Raw genomic sequence first — 21,137 nt, forward strand, 5'->3', positions numbered from 1 at the left:
AGCGCCGGTCGTAGCGGGTCTCTTTCCAAAGGGGGCGAGCTGTCGATGTTGATTGACAGCTCGCCCCGTTTGGAAGGCAGGCCGGGGGGGTGGCAGCCCAAACGGAGGCTTCCCATGGGAACGCCTGCCGTTTGGGGGAGGCCCCACTGACATCACTAGTAATGTCAGTGGAGAGCTTCCGGCTCTAACAGAGCCAGAAGCTCTCCGGGGCTTATGACAAGTGAGACCCTACCCTAGGGTCTCGTTATAAGCCCCGATGGTCGCGATGGTCTCTGACCATCGCGACCATCACCCGAGCGGTCGTTAGAGCTGTGGGTGTACACCCACAGCCTAACGACCGAAACAGAGGCGAGCGGTCAGGATGCAAGCGGCCGCCCTGTTTCTGAGCGACCGCTTGCATCCTCCGGCCGCCTCTGAATGAGGGCCTAAATTCCCAGGTCTCCGACCCTGCCAAAAACCAGGGTCGGACCCCCAGGAATTTAGTCCCGGGATGACCCTTTCACACAGGGAAAAATCCTGGGTTGTTTAGCAAATTACCAGGTAAAAGTGAATTACTCCGTAATTTCATTTTCAGTGTGAAAGGCGTATGCATGTCATTTTACAGGCTGTGCTAGATAAATGACAGATAGAAGCGGATTGGTTACTATTAGTAACTTCTCTACTTTATCTCCAAGATTTAATATATATTTCTCCCCCATAGTAACCAATAAAGACAAGAGAAGACTGTTTCTTAAATTTTTTGGTCTAATCAAATTTGCTGCAAGCACAGCTTCAAAAAACATTGTTGCAGCAATTTGCTGTGTAAACTAGGCCATTTATCTATAAAAACTACACCACATTCTCATGAAATGATTTAAGCTGGGTACATGTGGGTACTGAGTGATGTGTAAGCAGCAGATATGTCGGCCTGACTGGGTACACATCAGAATGATGTAATGATCACTCGTTCCGTCTTTCATTAGACTGCATGGCGCTGCATGCGATATCGTCAGGTTTGATGTTCAGCAAATCAAACCCGACAACGCCGTATGAGACTGCGGTAGCGCGCATATTTTGCAGTGTTTATGGCCAAAATGGCACTACATCGCTCTAGTGTGTACCAATCTTTGAACATTAAACTATATAGTTACATTGTTACTGTTTTACAACAGATTGGATATGCAGGAGCAAATATTAAAAACATGCAAATGTTTACCATGCAACAAGAGTCTTTAAACAACTTATTCTGAACCAAATAAGAGTCAGAAATAACTTAAGTTGATGACTGAAAGGCATAAAAATAAAAAGTGTGACATGTACTGAATATCACAATAACATCCTGTATATAAAATTCATTGGTCTGTTTGTTTGCTCGCTTGTCTGTCCGGTTATGCATTCGGACACCCCTGCATCGATTGGGATGAAACCAATGCGAGGTGGTCCAGCTGGATCCTGGCCAGGTTTTAATGGGGGTTAGGGTCCCGGTCAGACCTCCCGTTGATGTGTGCTGGGCAGAACGTTGACCCGAGGAGCCTGTTCTGAGCCTTACACTGGATGGATTTGGATGAAAACTTCACAGAGGAGTGGCAATTGGTCTGGGATGCCTAATGGAGTGGTTGGGGTCCCGGTCAGACCTCACGGCAGAGTGCGCCGAGCAAAACTGTGACCAGGGAGCCTGTTCTGGGCCTTCCATTGGATGGATTTGGACGAAATCATATAATAATCTTAAAACAAATTTAATTTCATGTAAAATATATGTTCACTCCATAAGGTAGTCAATGCAAAAAATCTTATGTTCACTCTACTGGGCAGGTCACTTCATCGGGTGTTCACTCCATCAGATGTCTACTGTATCAACCTGGGGGATTAGGGCTACTGGCGACACCCCAAAACCAAAAACGACACTGGGCAACCACCTCATGGGTGTGTTGGAAGAGCTGATAAGCTGCTAATTATTTTTAAAATGTTGACAGTTACATCCAACTCATTGATAACTTAATAACTTGAAGATTTAAACCACAGCAATGCTGGGAACTTCAGCTAGTAATCTATATATTAATCATGGATCACATGAGCAGTAGGAGAATTGGAGCATGGGGGAACAGCTTCCACTGCGAGGGAAAGGGAGAATGGAGTCACGGCTGAGATAAGAGCAGGGTCCAGTATACCTGAACCCATGTACAAGTATTTCCAAAGAAGGATGAGGCCCAGTATTACACTGCTTTACCGTTAACAATATTCCTCATCAATTATTCAGCTCATCTGCAGTGACAATGCAATTTTCCAGGAAGGCTAAAAGAGAGCAATGTTTTTTGTTCGGAGAATACATTAATAATTTAACTAAAACAGCTCTGTAGACTGAAGCACTAGTAAATATGGTATTGTAATGACACCCTACATCCTGACTTACATTACCAGAATAGTACAAAAAAGGTGTGGATTGATAGGTCTACAATAAAAGGTCGACAGTAAATGGGCCGACAGGGACATTATGTTGAAGCGCGATTTGTTTTTTTGTAATTATTTTAACCTAACGCTAAAATGAACGTGCCGACTTCTGTACCCTGTCGACCTTCTGATGTGGACCTTTTTATTGTAAACCTACCAAAAAGACCACACTTCATGTACAAAAGACCACACTTCATAAAGCATTCAACAAAACAATTCTGCATTTCACATATAGGAGTAAATGTAAAGCTGGCCACTTGCAGTTACCTACGAGTTCCCAGCAAGTCTGCCCAATGTTTTCAAAGGGGCAATCATTTAATAGGTTGATTGCCCTTTTAAAACATCGGACAGACTCGCCGGGAACTCACTGATGCATGCAAGTCGCAGGCTATTATATTTACCCTATAAATATACCAGGAGGTAAGTTACCATAAACTTTATGTCAGATGCCTTCAGCACCACAAATGTGCTATACATAATGTAGTGCAACCACTGGCGTCACAAGGGGAGTGTGGGCTGCACCAGGTGACTCCATCCGCGGGGGTGACACCAAAATAGCAGAGTCACCCAATTGGATGGTGTCACCAAGAAGCCAGAAACCAAAGAGAAGCAGGGGAGAGACTGTGGGCTGCCCCAGCAGCTGCTGGAGCGCTGGGTTAGCCCACTGTGTGCAGAGAACGGGGGGCGGGAGCGCCCCCAAGATCGGCACACATAAGAGGCTTGGCTCCACAGAGCGAAGCCATGCCCCTCTCATGAAGCCACGCCGCTTCCGTGTGAGCGAACTCCGACCATCCGCACCAGGTGTCACCCAGGTAAGTGATGCCCCTTATAAACACCCCATGTTAACTTATTAATGTAACATATATATATATATATACACACACATACATACATACACACACACACATAGAGATTATATATATATGTGGTTTGGACAGGGGACAAACCATATATATATATATATACACATACATATACATACAGATTATATATATATATATATATATATATATATATGTCCATATATCTATATATAAAGTCCAGAAGTGCGGCACTCACAGCTATTGTAATAGAATAATTAGCACATACACAGGGTGTATTTCAACATTTCAATCTATTGAATTTCTTTAGGAAATATTTCCTTAAGAAAATCAATAGATTTAAACGATGAAAAACACCCTGTGTATGTGCTAATTATTCTATTACAATTGCTGTGAGTGCCGCACTTCTGCACTTGTATGTATGCGTGATCGCATTGTGAAGGCACCGGGCCAGTCATTTTGTTTATGAGTGTGCCGGACCCCTCTGACTATATAGAAACAAGAATAATAAACTGAAATTTCAAGTTTATATAGATATATATTTAGAGCCGTATTCAATTTGAGCCGAGCCGCAATACTTTTCCGCATCCCGGACTTTTCACCTACTTCGCCTGTTTTGGAGGCAGAAAAGTATCGCGCGCGTGCCCGCTTTACCCCGTATTCAATTAGAAAGTGCGCAAAAACGGGACCCGGCGAAACTTAAACAAGCGGAAAGTCATGTCACATTTAGGGAAATCAGCCCGACACCCCCCAAAAGAAGCTTTGACATGGGGGTTCACTATGGTACCCCCCGATTTAGCTTGTCGAAATTTGTAATTTTAATTAAATAATTTGGACATTTGATGGTTTTATTTAAGAAAACTTAATAAATATTTTTAAGGGACATATATTAAATCTATGTCAGAAAAGGATGGGCAGGGGGGGGCGCCATATTACTGTCTTGCCCCTGGTGCCAAAAATTCTAGTTTCAGCCCTGTGCAACCAGATCACATTATGCCACCATGTCACCCATGCTGGTGATGAAGCTATGTGTGGGGGCCCTGGACTACTGACCAGGTCACTCTGTTAATCCGGCAGCAAGTATGGAAACTTCCATGCAGTGAGGTCTTAAACACAGCAAGATGCATTGTGCATTATGCAAAGTCTAACTGCTGTAAACCAACTACTTTACCACAAGAATAACAATGTATTCAACATATGACAAGCCTTCCCTATTTTCCAATTTCAACTATTCAACAGTATTGGTGTTATTACATTTCCCTTTCCTGAATGGAATTTCCATGGAAACATTGTGCACATTGGGTGGAACTGGAGGACATTTTAAATTTACAAATGCTGTTTTGTAGTTCAGGTAAAACATTTTCTTTGGAACGCTAAAGTTCTTGAGCAACTTACAAAAGTGTACTATTTAACTAACCACAGGAAGTCACTCAGGAAGAGCCTACAGTAAAGCACCAAAAGCAGTGAATACTATTTCAAATCATTGTACAATTCTATCAGAAAACAAAAACTTTTAGAGATGTTTTTGAATATTACAAGTGACCAAGGGTCTCTCCCACTCCATCACATCATCAATAATGATGCATATTTGCTTCAATTTTATTCAGTACATAATTGCCGACCTAGCAGAAATAAATATCAGCACTTATGAATGGCAAATGGATTCATATAATGCTCACTGATTAATTTACACTGACACATTGGTCTAACACAGTGGTTCTCAGACTCTGTCCTCAGGACCCCACACAGTTCATGTTTTCCGGGTCACCCAACAGGTGTATTCAGTACTCACTGACACATCTTGAAAGATCCACAGGTGGAGATTAACTTGTGATTCTGTGAGGAGACCTGGAAAACATGCACTGTTTGGGGTCCTGAGGACCGAGTTTGAGAACCTATGTTCTAAAAAATTAAGCAGGTCATACAGAAACATCCATGCTCTAGCTCAGAGGTTCCCAAACTCCACTTTTACAGTACAGTCCAGGTTTTTAGGATATCCATGCTTGAGCACAGGTGACTTAATTAGTGACTTAATTAGTACCTCAGCCAATTTGATTTAACCATCTGTACTCAAGCATGGATATCCTTAAAACATGGATTGTAATAGCTGAAGCTTGGTCAAACTTTTTCATTCAGCTTCTGTGTGTGCAACAATGGTCAGCCAGCTATGTTGGCTTTCAGTTTCACAGCACTTACAAAGATTGCCTGCATCTCTTCTAAATTCTGCACAATCAGAAACATGCAGATATCACTGATCTTTCACTAAAACAACAACCAGGAAATCATGAGGATGTTTCTCACCAACTATTATTCTACAATGTCACATCCCAGGCAAACTGCTCAAAACTATATAGCTGAGCTGTCACCTGGTTAAAGTACTCATGGTACAAAAAACTCCAGTGGATAGTTTGCCCTAGGCAACATAATATCGAAAATTTGTTTTTCAAATAAGAAAACGTAAGCTAGAGAGAATGTGAACTGGAAGGCAAATGTTCAAGTGTTTAAAATAAAGTGACGTCTTAAGGTGCGTATCCACTAGCAGGCTTTGAAACTACTGCACGACTACGACATTGTAATTGTGCAGTCATTTCACAGTCTGAGCTGTGCCTACACTGAATGATCAGCGTTCAGTGTAGGCACCCTCCCTCATCCCCGAACATGGCCAATCTGTCATTATCGGCAAATTGACCAGCATGTTCGGGCGATGAGAGATATAAAAAACAACCAGCGGGAGCGCGCATCGCTGGTCGTTTTTGACATTTAGCTGCCCGATTTGTGCCCGAATAACAAGCAATTGAACGATAACGTTGTCATTATTGTTCAATCGCTGTTTAATCGGGTAGTGGAAACCCGCCTTTAGCTACTCACAACAAAAACTGATTGATAAGTACAAGCAACCATTTTCTGCACATAATCTGTTTCCTACATTCATATATCACATGGTCAGACCAATAAAATGATGACATGACATCACATATTGTTCATATCTAGCAAAAAAGGAGCAACGTGATATTTTGCAGTAACAACACATCATATGAGAAACCCTACATTGCTGCAGACAGTGGATGTATTACAGCACCACTTATCTGATGCCATGCTGCACAACTGGCCTGTATGACAGCGCAGCTTACCTGTGCCATGTTGCAGCCACTGGCCCGTATGACAGCGCAGCTTACCTGTGTCACGATGCAGCCACTGGCCCGTATGGCAGTGCAGCTTACTAATGCCATGCTGCAGCCACTGGCTTGTATGACAGCGCAGCTTACAGATGCCATCCTGCAGCCACTGGTCCCTATGACAGCGCAGCTTACTGATGCCATGCTGCAGCCACTGGTCCCTCTGACAGCGCAGCTTACTGATGCCATGCTGCAGCCACTGGCTTGTATGACAGCGCAGCTTACCTGTGTCACGATGCAGCCACTGGCCCGTATGACAGCGCAGCTTACCTGTGTCACGATGCAGCCACTGCCCCGTATAGCAGTGCAGCTTACTGATGCCATGCTGCAGCCACTGGTCCCTATGACAGCGCAGCTTACTGATGCCATGCTGCAGCCACTGGTCCCTCTGACAGCGCAGCTTACTGATGCCATGCTGCAGCCACGGGCCCATATGACAGCGCAGCTTACTGATGCCATGCTGCACAACTGGCTTGTATGACAGCACAGCTTACTGATGCCATGATGCAGCCACTGGCCCGTATGACAGCGCAGCTTACCTGCGTCACGATGCAGCCACTGGCCCGTATGGCAGTGCAGCTTACTAATGCCATGCTGCAGCCACTGGCTTGTATGACAGCACAGCTTACTGATGCCATGCTGCAGCCACTGATCCCTATGACAGCGCAGCTTACTGATGCCATGCTGCAGCCACTGACCCGTATGACAGCGCAGCTTACTGATGCCATACTACATGCGATGGCTGTATGACAGCACAGCTTACTTGTGCAATGCTGCAGCCAGTGGCTATATGACTGCACCGATTACCTGATGCCATTCTGCATCAACAACAGAACTTGTTAAATCCAAAACCACTGAACAGGTTAATAATTACCTAGAATGGGAACAGCTAACCCAGCACATGTCTGCATGACCCCTCAGCCTGGCCAGCTACAGACAGGTGCAGCAGAGAGAGGGGTCAGCAAGACAGGTGGGGTCAGTATGTGCTTAGTGTAGGCCCTGACATGAGCTCTGCACACAGGGGGCAGGTCACGGCACTAACAACCCCTCTGTAAGGAGAGCCGGCAGGCCTGCCCCCCTCCCCCCGCGGTCACGATGCAGCCACTGCCCCGTATAGCAGTGCAGCTTACTGATGCCATGCTGCAGCCACTGGTCCCTATGACAGCGCAGCTTACTGATGCCATGCTGCAGCCACTGGTCCCTCTGACAGCGCAGCTTACTGATGCCATGCTGCAGCCACGGGCCCATATGACAGCGCAGCTTACTGATGCCATGCTGCACAACTGGCTTGTATGACAGCACAGCTTACTGAGGCCATGATGCAGCCACTGGCCCGTATAACAGCGCAGCTTACCTGCGTCACGATGCAGCCACTGGCCCGTATGGCAGTGCAGCTTACTAATGCCATGCTGCAGCCACTGGCTTGTATGACAGCACAGCTTACTGATGCCATGCTGCAGCCACTGATCCCTATGACAGCGCAGCTTACTGATGCCATGCTGCAGCCACTGGTCCCTCTGACAGCGCAGCTTACTGATGCCATGCTGCAGCCACGGGCCCATATGACAGCGCAGCTTACTGATGCCATGCTGCACAACTGGCTTGTATGACAGCACAGCTTACTGATGCCATGATGCAGCCACTGGCCCGTATGACAGCGCAGCTTACTGATGCCATGCTGCAGTCACTGGCCCGTATGACAGCGCAGCTTACTGATGCCATGCTGCAGCCACTGGCCTGTATGACAGCGCAGCTTACTGATGCCATGTTGCAGCCACTGGCCTGTATGACAGCGCAGCTTACTGATGCCATGCTGCACAACTGGCCCGTATGACAGCGCAGCTGACTGATGCCATGCTGCAGCCACTGACCCGTACGACAGCGCAGCTTACTGATGCCATACTACATGCGATGGCTGTATGACAGCACAGCTTACTTGTGCAATGCTGCAGCCAGTGGCTATATGACTGCACCGATTACCTGATGCCATTCTGCATCAACAACAGAACTTGTTAAATCCAAAACCACTGAACAGGTTAATAATTACCTAGAATGGGAACAGCTAACCCAGCACATGTCTGCATGACCCCTCAGCCTGGCCAGCTACAGACAGGTGCAGCAGAGAGAGGGGTCAGCAAGACAGGTGGGGTCAGTATGTGCTTAGTGTAGGCCCTGACATGAGCTCTGCACACAGGGGGCAGGTCACGGCACTAACAACCCCTCTGTAAGGAGAGCCGGCAGGCCTGCCCCCCTCCCCCCGCGGTGACCGGGCACAGGATACTGCCAGGGGACTGATCTCCGGGGTGACCACACACAGGGCAGATGGGACGGGTGTCAATCCCTGCAGCTGGGGCAGAGTATCCCCAGGGGGAGGGGGGAGCTGCAGGCTGCCTAGCACAGGTGCACAAAGGCGACGTCTCACCAGTGACCGCTCAGCCCAAGTGCAGAGCAGGGAGGACTGGCACAGATCGACACCTATTAATCCAGCACCGAACGGTCAACGTACCGGAGAGCGACCCGCACCGAGCTCTCATCCTGCATCCTGGCGTCTGGGCTGCGTGACGGTCACTCGTCCTGTGTCTCTCCCCCTGTGTCTGCTGCCATCAGCCCTGGGACATCGTCATTGTGATGGGAGCCGGGAGGAGGCGGAGTTGCCGATAGAGGACGGGAGAGCGCCCCCTGGTGCTGTTCTCAGTGCCCTGCGACACGGCCGTTACGTCACTGCCCCCCTTGCCCCCAGGCAGCCTTATGCTCAGCCTGTGCAGACAGTCACTGGCCTCTGTTGCTGCTGCACATATGCACGGTACGGAGTAACAAGTGTCGTGTCCGCATACTGCGTGCTCCCATAAGGAGTGTTCCCATACAGCAGTGCTACCTATCGGATACACAGCATTTGAACAGTAACTGGCGTGTGTGGTCAGAAGGCAATCGCATAGAGGGTGCAGCCTGAGCCCACTATTAGTTATTTTAACATGCAAATTGACTCTGTAAAGGAAAGCAGCCTGGCCATAGATCGCTGCCATCTCATTAACCATCCTTTCTGCCCATCCAGCTGCAGCCTCCAGCTCACCACCTGGCGACACCCTGCTATGTAGGAGGATCCGAGAATGTGCTAATTATCTCTGCACAATTTGGTCCTTCTGGAGAGAAAAAAAAACAAACCACTGTTCAGTGTGCAGTAACGGGAATGTGTCTGTTTTTATTTTTAAATGTGTTTCTTATTAAAGTATATCTCCAGTGTTTGCAAATTAGTTTCACCACTGTCTGCTCATTAACCTCCAACATTTCACACCTCATTTTCACTTCAACTTCCCTGCCTAACTTTTTCCTGTGCTTTCTAGAATGCTAGATCTAAAGGTGCATACACACGTAATGATTTTTTGAACGATTTAACTATAACGACGTCAATATTGTTCAAAAAATCGTGCAGTTACTGAGTTAAGGGGCCTATCCATTAGCAGATAAAAATGAACGATATATCATTCAATCGTTCATTATATCTGCTAATGGATAGGCTCTGAATGATGACAGATGCGCACTCCCGCGGCCAATAAATCGCATCTATCATCTCTCCAAGATGTTGGTCAATTATCGCATATAGCTGTACGATATTAGCAATATTGTGCAGTTTATATGCGGTAAACGACGAAAGATATTTTTTAGAAAGCCACTCCCAGGACCAGTAGCGTAACTAGGGTATTTGGAGCCCAGGGCAAATTTGATCATCACCCCGATATGTGCACGCGCGGAAAAAAATGGGCATGGTCACTTAAAAATGGGGTGTGTCAACATGATCCCCCCTATCCAGTGCCCTCTGTAGTGGTCCTTCCTGTTATTGCCCCGAGTTGTGGTCCCCCCAGTGCAGTGCCCCTAGTAGTAGGCCCCTTTTACAATGCCCCCAGTAGTAGTCCCCCCCCAAGTAGTGGTCCCCAGTTGAGGTTCCCCCTCCCGATTAAGCGCCCCCAGTAATAGCCCCCCCAGTAGAGGTCCTCCCAATAATGGTGCCCCCAGTAATAGCCCCCCCAGTAGAGGTCCTCGAAATAATGGTGCCCCCAGTAGTAGCCACCCCCCGTTGTGCCCCCACCCCCAGTAGAGGTCCTCCCAGTAGTAGCCACCCCCCTCCCCCGGTGTGCCCCCTGTAGGGCAGGCAGGTTTTTAAAAATATTATATAAAAATATACTTACCTGAATCCACGCTGCTGCTGCTCCGGTCCGCGAAACCGCTCCCGCTGCCGCCCGCCAGTCCTCCCGGGCTGGCGAGCTCAGCATTATGGGAGAGACGTCATGATGTCATGACGTCTGTCCCATTACCCACTGCAGGAGCCGGACGGAAGCCCGGCTCTTGCAGTGGGTGCTGCAGCAGTCAATGAGAGTCTAGCTGACTCTCATTGGCTGCTGTTTAACACACACATGGCCGCCAGCGCTGGCGGCGATGAGTGTGTTGTGCACAGCCTGAGCCCGCCTCCTGGCGCTATTGGGCAAGCACTCAGGGGGAGGGAACGGGCTCAGGTGTGCAGCACAGGACCGGCGCTGGAAGCCTAGCGCCGGTCCTGTGTAAATGTGTAGCGCTGACCGCACTCACTGTGGTCGGCGCTACACTGGTGGCTAACTAGGGCGGCGCCCAGGGTACGCACCCTGCCCGACCCCCCCTAGTTACGCCACTGCCCAGGACGCTCCGAATTCCTTCTTTAATGAATATTCAAACAATCATTTTAAAAAATCCACTCCCTGAATGATGTCATGCGATATCGTTCATCGTTTGTTATATCATTTGCAAAATCTGTCATGTACATGACCGATATCATTCAAGGCATCCACCGGAATTTTCAAGGGATATCTTTTGTCTTTCATCGCTCAGAAATACATCTGCTAATGGATAGGCCCCTTTAACGAAAATCGTTCAAGCGCGCTCGTTTGTAGTTTGTAGTTCATTTCAGACTGTCCAACATAACAATTTTCATTAAGGGAAGGAACATTTTTTGTTCATCGTTGTAAAAATTGTTCCGTACACTTCAAAAAATCGTTCACTTTTCAAGGTAAAATCTGACTAGAAAATCATTACATGTGTATGCGGAATTGGTATGAAATACCGCCGGCCGCATGGGTCGGTAAGCCGGCTGCCGGTATTTAGGCAGTCGGCTTCCCGATTGCCTCCCGTGTATGCACCTTAACTAATAATAAATTTTGTTTTTGTTATTGCTCAGCTTTAAGGATCAAGATGAAACAAAGTGCAGGTTATTTCTAGGAGTTTCCACCACAAAATGATCTCATTGCGATTAGGCACAGAGGAATCCATCGCTAAGTGAGTGACAGACTGCCAGCATATGGGGGTGGTAATATGGAATGGTCACAAAAAAGCAGGTGTGCTTGTCCATTTAGATGCCGTTACATGGGCGTGCATAAATTAGCCACTACGATTGCATACTCAGCTCTGCGTGTCAGGAGAACACTCAACGCTGCAGCAGGCCAGATCTTCTGCAAGGGTAAGATGGCCGCCGATGTGCTTTGATGTTACCGATGTGTACTTAGGTATGCGTCATCGCACGCAGGTGAGAAGGCAGCTGTGGGCGTCTTTAGGCTCAGGTGAACTTTGCTAACATTTGCAAATTTTCGCAGCTGCGTTGCATACAAAAACGCAGTTGCGATCGTATTATCGTCTGTCTCTGAATCAGGCCCAATGCTTGGGAGACCTTAGGCTGGAGAGGTATATCAGCATTGCACATGGTTAGCCGAGTATAAGAAACTCAGAATACCATTCATGTAGGGTGTCAGGAACTCACAGTTGCACACTGGTGTATGCAGAGTGTCAGCACTCATCTGTGGTAGCAGGATATAAAGAACAAAGGGAACATATGAATAGCAGAGTATCAGGAACTCATTATTGCAAACAGTGAGCAGATTACTGCTGGGTACACACTAAACAATATATTGTGTATAGAGCCGATCAACGATATGTGGTCCCGACCATCTTTTAGTGAATACCCAATTCATCTTTCAAAAATGTCAACTACATATATATTGCATCAGCCATGCTGCACAGCACATGACATATATCTGAAAGATACCTGGTCAATAATGGGCCTGATTCAGAGATGGATGCAATTACCACAGCCACTGCGTCTTTGTACACAGCATTGAATCTACATCGGTCGCCGCATTGGCCATCTGAGTGAGCCTAAAGCTCGGACCAATATCTAAAAAAAAGAAAGTAGCCAAAACATTGTCGAGTTCTGTAGATGAGTGTTTCTGTTTAATATGTGCTAAGAGTTACAATCTGTCGAAACCTGTGCATGAGTGGGTCCAGTGTATTGCATGTAAAGGGTGGGCTCATATTGCTTACGTAAGAGGTGATGCAGGATCATTTACTTGCACTAACTGCGAATCAGAAATCGTCAGTGAAGACGATGAGTGATGTCTGTCATTGTCATCAGACTATGGACCTGATTCATCAAGGATCAAAACTGCTATTGCAATAGCGATTACACACGCAGTCTGACAGCGATCATATGCTTATCGCTATGCCGTCGCAGCACAACATAAGGGCGCCCACCTTACCTTACACACATCCGTAATACTTAGCAAGACTGCGACACCATCAGTAACATCAAGTACCATCGCAGCCTCACGCACACTTGCACAAGGTCAGACCTTACTCAGAAATTGCTAACTTCTGGTATGTACAGTCAGGTGCATAAATATTGGGACATTGACAGAATTTTCATATTTTGGCCTCTATTCACCACCACAATGGCTTTGAAATGAAACAAACAAGATGTGCTTTACCTGCAGACTTTCAGATTTAATTTGAGGGTAATTGCATCCAAATCAGGTGAACGGTGTAGGAATTGCAACAGTTTCTATCTGTGCCTCCCACTTTTTAAGGGGTCAAAAGTAATGCGACTATCAACTCAAAAGCTATTTCATGGACAGGTGTGGGCTATTCCCTCGTTATTTCATTATCAATTAAGCAGGTAAAAGGTCTGGAGTTGATTCTAGGTGTGACATTTGCATTTGGAATCAGTTGCTGTCAACTCTCAATATGAGATACAAAGAGCTGTCACTATCAGTGAAGCAAGCCATCATTAGGCTGAAAAATCAAAACAAACCCATCAGAGAGATAGCAAAAACATTAGGTGTGGCCAAATCAACTGTTTGGAACATTCTTAAAAAGAAAGAACTCACCTGAGAGCTCAGCAACACCAAAAGACCTGGAAGACCATGGAAAACAACTGTGGTGGATGACAGAAGAATTATTTCCCTGGTGAAGAAAAACAAGAACACTCTCCAGGAGGTAGGTGTATATGTGTCGAAGTGAACAATCAAGAGAAGACTTCACAAGAGTGAATATAGAGGGTTCACCACAAGATGTAAACCATTGGTGAGCCACAAAAAACAGGAAGACCAGATTAGAGTTTGCCAAACAACATCTAAAAAAGCCATTACAGTTCTGGAACAACATCCTATGGACAAATGAGACAAAGATCAACTTGTACCAGAGTGGGAAGAGAAGAGTATGGAGTAGGAAAGGAACTGCTCATGATCAAAACATACCACCTCATCAGTGAAGCATGGTGGTGGTAGTGTCATGGCATGGGCATGTGTGGCTGCCAATGGAACTGGTTCCCTTGTATTTATTGATGATGTGACTGCTGACAAAAGCAGCAGAATGATTTCTGAAGTGTTTCGGGCAATATTATATGCTCATATTCAGTCAAATGCTTCAGAACTCATTGGACGGCACTTCACAATGCAGATGGACAATGACCCGAAGCATACTGCAAAAGCAACCAAAGAGTTTTTTAAGGCTAAAAAGTGGAATGTTATGCAATGGCCAAGTCAATCCCCTGACCTGAATCTGATTGAGTATGCATTTCACTTGATGAAGACAAAACTGAAGGGAAAATGCCCCAAGAACAAGCAGGAACTGATGACATTTGCAGTAGAGGCCTGGCAGAGCATCACCAGGGATGAAACCCAGCGTCTGGTGATGTCTATGCGTTCCAGACTTCAGGCTGTATTTGCCTGCAAAAGATTTGCATCAAAGTATTAAAAAGTGAAAGTTAGATTTAGGATTGTTTAGTTTGTCCCATTACTTTTGGCCCCTTAAAAAGTGGGAGGCACATATAGAAACTGTTGTAATTCCTACACCGTTCACCTGATTTGGATGTAATTACCCTCAAATTAAATCTGAAAGTCTGCAGTTAAAGCACATCTTGTTTGTTTCATTTCAAAGCCATTGTGGTGGTGAATAGAGGCCAAAATATGAAAATTCTGTCAATGTCCCAATATTGATGCACTTGACTGTATCATTGATATGTCTGTGAATGACGTAGGTCACAGACATATCGCATTGGCAGTGCTGCACTGCAGATGTGATATATCTTGCAGATATGTATAGGTACATCTGCCTATGTGTAAGGGCGACCTTCTGACCAGCCCATGTGCCGGCCACAGGAACCACCGACAATGATGTCACTACCGGTTCCTGTGGCCAGACATGTTGTCCGGCAGATTAGTAAGTGTGTATGCACAATTTGTTTGTTTGTGTAGAACACTTAGCAAATCTTTGGATCTGTTGGCTCCTCGTGCAGTCAGCCGATTAATCGTTCAGGTGTGTACCTAGCATTACTCTCTTTCTGACTCTGTTGGACAAGGCCACCGCTACCCATAACGCCGCAGTGGTCGATATCTAAAGTAGCCCAACGTCATCCTCCTTGACATCTGGGTGATGTACGCTTGTCTGTGCCCTGCACGCATCGCATTCGGACTTGTGTATGTGCAGTCGAGTCAGTGGGGAATTCAGGAGCTTGGTTTAACTTTCTGGGGGAGCAGGAGACTCTGCAGTGAACATGGAGGGAAGGTAGGCAACCTTTACAGGCTACAGCACTTCGCGACGGCCCTGTCAGCCCACCCCTCAAGCTGCTCCTGTCTGTCATTGCATGATGGGATCTTCATATCCCAGGCAAACACTGCGAAAATTGCCAGGGGCAGCTTATTTAAAACTATTTTCCTTATGTGAATTTATCTGATGTTTTTTTTTTAATGTTTTTATTAGAATTTTCAATGTATAAACATACCAAAAAAATTATAACAAAATAGGGGGTAGCAATAATCACATTGCAGACATCATATAACAAATCAATAATTGGGAATATATCCCTACTTAAGAAAAGTTATACAAATCATGTAACATATATTTTAATTGCACTTAAATATTGATGAGAATGAGGAAAAAAAGAAGAAAGAAAATGAATTGGGCCTGTAGCCCAATACCATCTATAACTTGAGCCATTAGTTTAGCCCAATTGGATAGAAGGATCAGATAGAAACTTTCTAGTTTGAGTGAGATGTTTTAATCTGATTTTTTAAAATTATTCGGATGTACAGAGATCTGGCATTAGCTGGGACGTGTTTTCACACTAATGAGTACAACAAAAGCATTAAATTGTGCAAATGTGACTGATGACTGAACAAGCAGTATTTTAAGAGAAATAATAAAAAATAATAATAAAATAACTACTACTTTAATGTTAAGTGTCAGATCTTGAAGAAATTTTTTAACTGGTCGCAATCCCACAAATGGCAAAATAATGTGATAACGCTGGGTCACCTCCCCAAGTGGTAAGTAGACATGCTGTATTGTGTGTGCAAATGTGAGTGTGCTGTGCATCCACAGTTTTCACAGCTAGTGAATTATACTTTCTAATTTAATTATTGGGTTTTTGTTTTCAGCTTTGCTTTTTATACAGTAGTTTTTAAGGTAAAATAAACATGGTGCCTGTTTCTGCTGTTTTACGCTACCTTTCACTAGCTGACTATTCTGCCTTGTTCATCTTCTCCTCTGCCACAGTATAGAACTTTGGAGGTGACAGAGCTGACATATACTTACCCGCTTTCATGTATGTGTCATTCCCAGAGTCACAAGGGAAGACAGGGACATAAGGGGGACAGGTTACTTAGTGACACTTCATATCTCTGGTGCAGTTGTGTGAAAGTATTTTTATTTACATGTGGCACCATACTGTAGCTTCAATGCTGCTATACTTAACACTTCAGAAGAGAACACAAAGGTGATAAAAAAAAACAACAACACAATTCATGACTACTTTATGGGCATGGTATGGATACTATGGATTCTATAAATCTTGCATCAAATCATTATTTCTGTGCAGTTTAAATTTAGCACACTTTAGTGAAACAGCTTTAAGATGCAGCTATGACAGTGATTTTATTGTTCTTATGGTGCGTACGCACGGTACGACTTTTATGAGCGATTTGAACGATATCGTTCATATCGTTATCGTTCTCTTTTTTGCAGTCACCAACCTGACCGCGACCAACGATGCTTGTTCCCGCATGAACGATAACGATATCTATGGTCTTTCATGCATGCAGACCAATTTGGACGATTTTGTAAAGATTTGTATGTAAAAAGATACCTTCACTGAAATATCGATCATAGATATCTGTCAGTGTGTACAACCAAAATCATTTGACCTACACTAAAGAAAGTTGGAGGGAAATCTATCAATGATATCTATGGTTGTTCAAGTTGTTCCGTGTGTATGCAGCATTAGTTTGTGTTCTTTTGCTCTTTGTGGCCTCAGCAAAAAAAATTACCTTGCAATTATAAAATATTGAATGTGCTTTAACTGGGTTTACCTCATTTGATAACTGGTACAGAAAAACTAATTGATAAAATAAGCTTATTTACCAAGACATCTTTGTGCTATGCCTGGGAATACCCAAGATATGTTTAAGTTCATACCAGAGAACTGCAGATGCATTACGTACCTTCTGTGTCCAGTGGTCATATTATATTGTGAGAGAACAATATCATATACACCTAGTTGCTGTAGCATTGGTTTTATACTAGTAATCGCTATGACATTAAGTCAAAAGCAATGTTACTTGCTGAGTCCAAAGAGCATTTCCCTACTGTTGCGTGTAAACGCAAGAAGGGGCCAATTCGGCAAGCCTGAAAAAATGTAACTGGAATGGGACAGGAGTTATGGCTTCACAGCAATAGTTAGAAATGCACAAAAAGATGCATATTTATTACAGTACATGGCCGGACATTGTAATCAATAAATATTAAAGTTGCATGGAGAATGTAAAATAAAAGACATAAATGTATATCTTTTTTTTTAAGACACCAGAATTAACATACCGTAATTGTCTTCCCATCTACAAAGTGACCAACAGATTGGTAATTTTGCTCTAATCCTGTGAATAGATCACAGCAGCAATTTGTCTATAATTTTAGCATAATTGGAAGGGTTTTAGATGCATTTAGCCAATCAGATGCAGCTGATGGTTGTCATTGTCATCAGCTGGCAAATTATTGTACCTGGGGTCAAGCACCATAAAGTGATTTGCCTCAAGATAAATGCATATGTGTCTGTTTGGTACTTGGCATGGGCCAACTCTTACCAGGGACATGCAGTCAGGGAAGGCAGAGCCTCCCCTGTCATACTCCTCAGATTTGATATAAAAATTATTAGAATAATACAAAGAAGATATTTAAAACTTATAAACATCTTCTTTGTGTATTGTAATCATTTTTATAGTTAACACTCACCAACTTTCTGGAGCTCGCTGGGACAGCAGGGAGACAAGAGATGAGGAAGCAACAGCTCAGCCTCGCTTCTGTATAGTCAGAGACTGTTTGCAGAGCTGGGGGCAGGATCATACCACAGGCAGTATACAGCACAGAAAGAATGCTAATAGAGGCATGCCTCTGAGTATGGGGGGGGCGTACCCTGAGCACTGATGGACACCTTGGATGTGTCATTGATCAGGAAGTGCACTGCAGTGTTTAGAGATCGGACTCAGTCAGCAGCAGCAAGAGAAGATACACTGATGCAGGTAATCAATGGACACTGAAGTTTAGGTTAGGGAAAAGAGAGTTACAGTGAGTAGGAGGTGAGACAGGCTCCCAGCACTCAGACCCATCTCCATGTGTGCCTCCCCAGCCATTGACCTCACTGCATGTCACTGGCTCTTATTGTGCTTTAGGCCTTGCCTACGCAGCCTCTCCCACCCTTGTCCCAGCCCCCTTCACTCAAAGCGCTATAAATTATAAATGTGTCTAATCACAACTTTTCAATTTTTTCTTATAAAGCATCATTCATTACTGAAGTCAAGAGAGTACAATGATGTCAGGACTGTCTTCATTGCAGTTTCTCATTTATATTTTTAATGTGTTTATTGCATTAGTAGAATTGCAGCTATTATTTATTACCAACTATATATAGAGTATCAATGTATTCTGTAGTGCTTTACAATTGGGAAAAAACATGTACCATATGTCCAGTGTGAAGTGCAATGGGTTAGTTCAAAAATAATGCCTCTATGAGCACTCTTCACTAAATGAAGCTAATTGATACCACTTTTATACCTAAATTCTGGGTCTGACCCTGAGGTTGGAACAAGGGGCCTGATTCAGACCCGGTTGCGAGCGCTGAGCGCTCGCAATCGGGTCGATGTTTGCCCACTGGCCATGGGCACGACGGAGCCGGCTCCGTCGTGCGCATGCGCGAGACCCGGCTAGCGACGGGTGCTCCGTCGCTCCGGGTCTCGCACCAAATGGGGCGAGCTGTCGATGGTGATTGACAGCTCGCCCTGTTTGGCAGGTGTGGCCGGGGGGTGGCTTCACAAACGGAAGTGTTCCCAAGCGAACGCCTGCCGTTTGTGGGCGGCCCCACTGACATCACAAATGGGAGAGCTTCCGGCTCTATTAGAGCCAGAAGTTCTCTGGGGCTTGCGGCCATGAGACCCTACCAAAAGGGTCTCGTCGCAAGCCCGATGGTCACGATGGTCTTGACCATCGCGACCATCATCCTGGCCACTCGCAATAGCTGTGGGTGGTCACCCACAGCTATGTGAGCGGCCAGGAGGCCACACTAAAAAAAAAAACGCCCAGATTCAGAGCGAGCGCTCTTTCAGAGCGTCCGGCTCTGAATCGGCCAGGGTTCCAAACCGGATCAAACCCGGAATTTAACCGGAACCAACTCAGGAAATTCCCGAGTCGGCGCCGTTCACACCGAAGCCGGGTCTGCAGTGACCAGGCTATTCCGGCGTGGAAGTGGATGCTTGGAGATGACATCATCTCCAAGCACCACTGAAGCCGGCCAATCAGGTCATTGTGACCTGGATTGCGACCTTTACACTGCAGGGTTTCAGGGGTCATTCCCGTGTTAAACCCTGCAAGTTACCTGGGTTGGATTGCCGGGTCACTCGACCCAGTAATCCAACTCTGTCCCCTTTTACACCAAGGAGCTAACCGGGTTAACCCTGCAATAACCCGGGTTTTAGCTCTGGTGTAAAAGGGGTATGAAATAACACATAACAGAGACACAAAATGTTGTTTTTATATGTGTGAGAAATACAAAGTGTATCTAAGCAGCTAACCTGAATTCAATATAAACCACCCCATCCATAGGCAAATGCAGGTGTGGTTTACAGTTGCCTCTAGCCCACACCACAATGACCACAATAGAAATAGCATATAATAATAAAGTTGTATGTTTTTAAGATCCCCTCAGTGTCACAAATGAAATAATTGTAATAAATGTGTCAGCCAGTAATCAATATACTTGTGTACCAACTAGGAGATCTGGAAAACATACACTATTAGGGGTGCACTGATATAGGCAATCTATAGCGTCAATTATAAATACTGTATAATAATACACTATCCAGTACATAAGGAGACCAATCTGTACATCTATGTCCAAGGCAATGCAAGGTTCTTCCCCCCAGATTCCCGAAATTGATCAAATGATCTGGAATGGAGCCCACATCTGAAATAAAAAGTCATTTTAGGCAGGATGGCCATACTTCCGCATATAATGGCTTACCGTGATTGCTGGTCCTGTATATGTCAGAATTATTGCATATCTTCGTATGACGTATATTATAGCTTCTTAAGAGCTGATAATGCCCTCTTTATGAACTGGCCACACTTGCTTCAAAATCAAGCAGTTGGAAACCCCTCTATAGAAATCCTGCGTTTGCCACTGCCATCTGCCCAGTTCCATTGAAAGCAGGGCCGCCATCAGGGGGGTACTGCCGGTACTCGAGTCCCGGGCCCAGACACTGGCAGAATGGGAGGGGGCCCGGCCCTGCTCCTGCAACTGCTGCTAGTCCCCCGCACTACCCCCTTGAGTGAAGAGGGAGTGGGGCGCTGCTACCAATCGGAGAAACCCCTCCCTCCCCCTTCCTTCACGATTCCCCTACTTCCCTCTTCGGTCGGCTTGAAATGGGGGCGGAGCCAGTGTCAAGCCCCGCCCCCTCGAACACCCGCGAATCGCGTCGTTCCTTAGGGGCGGGGCCTAATATTGCAAGATGACCGCCACCCATTAGCAACCAGGTGCTGTGCAGAAGTGTAAGTAATAAATATGTTTGTGTTTGTCTGTGTTAGTGTGTATATATGTGTATGTACTGTATATGTCTGTGTTAGTGTGTATATATGTGTATGTACTGTATATGTCTGTGTTAGTGTGTATATATGTGTATGTACTGTATATGTCTGTGTTAGTGTGTATATATGGGTATGTACTATATATGTCTGTGTTTGTGTGTATATATGGGTATGTACTATATATGTCTGTGTTAGTGTGTATATATGTGTATGTACTGTATATGTCTGTGTTAGTGTGTATATATGGGTATGTACTGTATATGTCTGTGTTAGTGTGTATATATGGGTA

The 21,137-nt window shown here is 45.2% G+C and overlaps 1 protein-coding gene across 10 annotated transcripts in view; it reads right to left on the minus strand.

Annotated features, from left to right (window-relative positions):
* KIF21A (kinesin family member 21A) overlaps positions 1-9,144 on the minus strand; it is a 172,540-nt gene extending 163,396 nt beyond the window's left edge. For 4 of the 10 annotated variants that reach the window (XM_088480188.1, XM_088480187.1, XM_088480180.1 and 1 more), the window contains exon 1: positions 8,931-9,143. In XM_088480188.1, coding sequence (XP_088336314.1) covers positions 8,931-8,965 — 35 coding nt within the window. In that variant the 5' untranslated portion in view covers positions 8,966-9,143. Of the gene's footprint in view, positions 1-8,930 lie in introns of all 10 variants that reach the window. The other 6 variants (XM_088480184.1, XM_088480183.1, XM_088480181.1 and 3 more) reach the window with 2 other exon arrangements.
* Between the last annotated feature and the right edge of the window lie 11,993 nt (positions 9,145-21,137).

Source organism: Taudactylus pleione, unplaced genomic scaffold (assembly GCF_031769625.1).
Source record: "Taudactylus pleione unplaced genomic scaffold, aTauple2 ptg000251l, whole genome shotgun sequence".
NCBI classification, from domain to species: domain Eukaryota; kingdom Metazoa; phylum Chordata; class Amphibia; order Anura; family Myobatrachidae; genus Taudactylus; species Taudactylus pleione.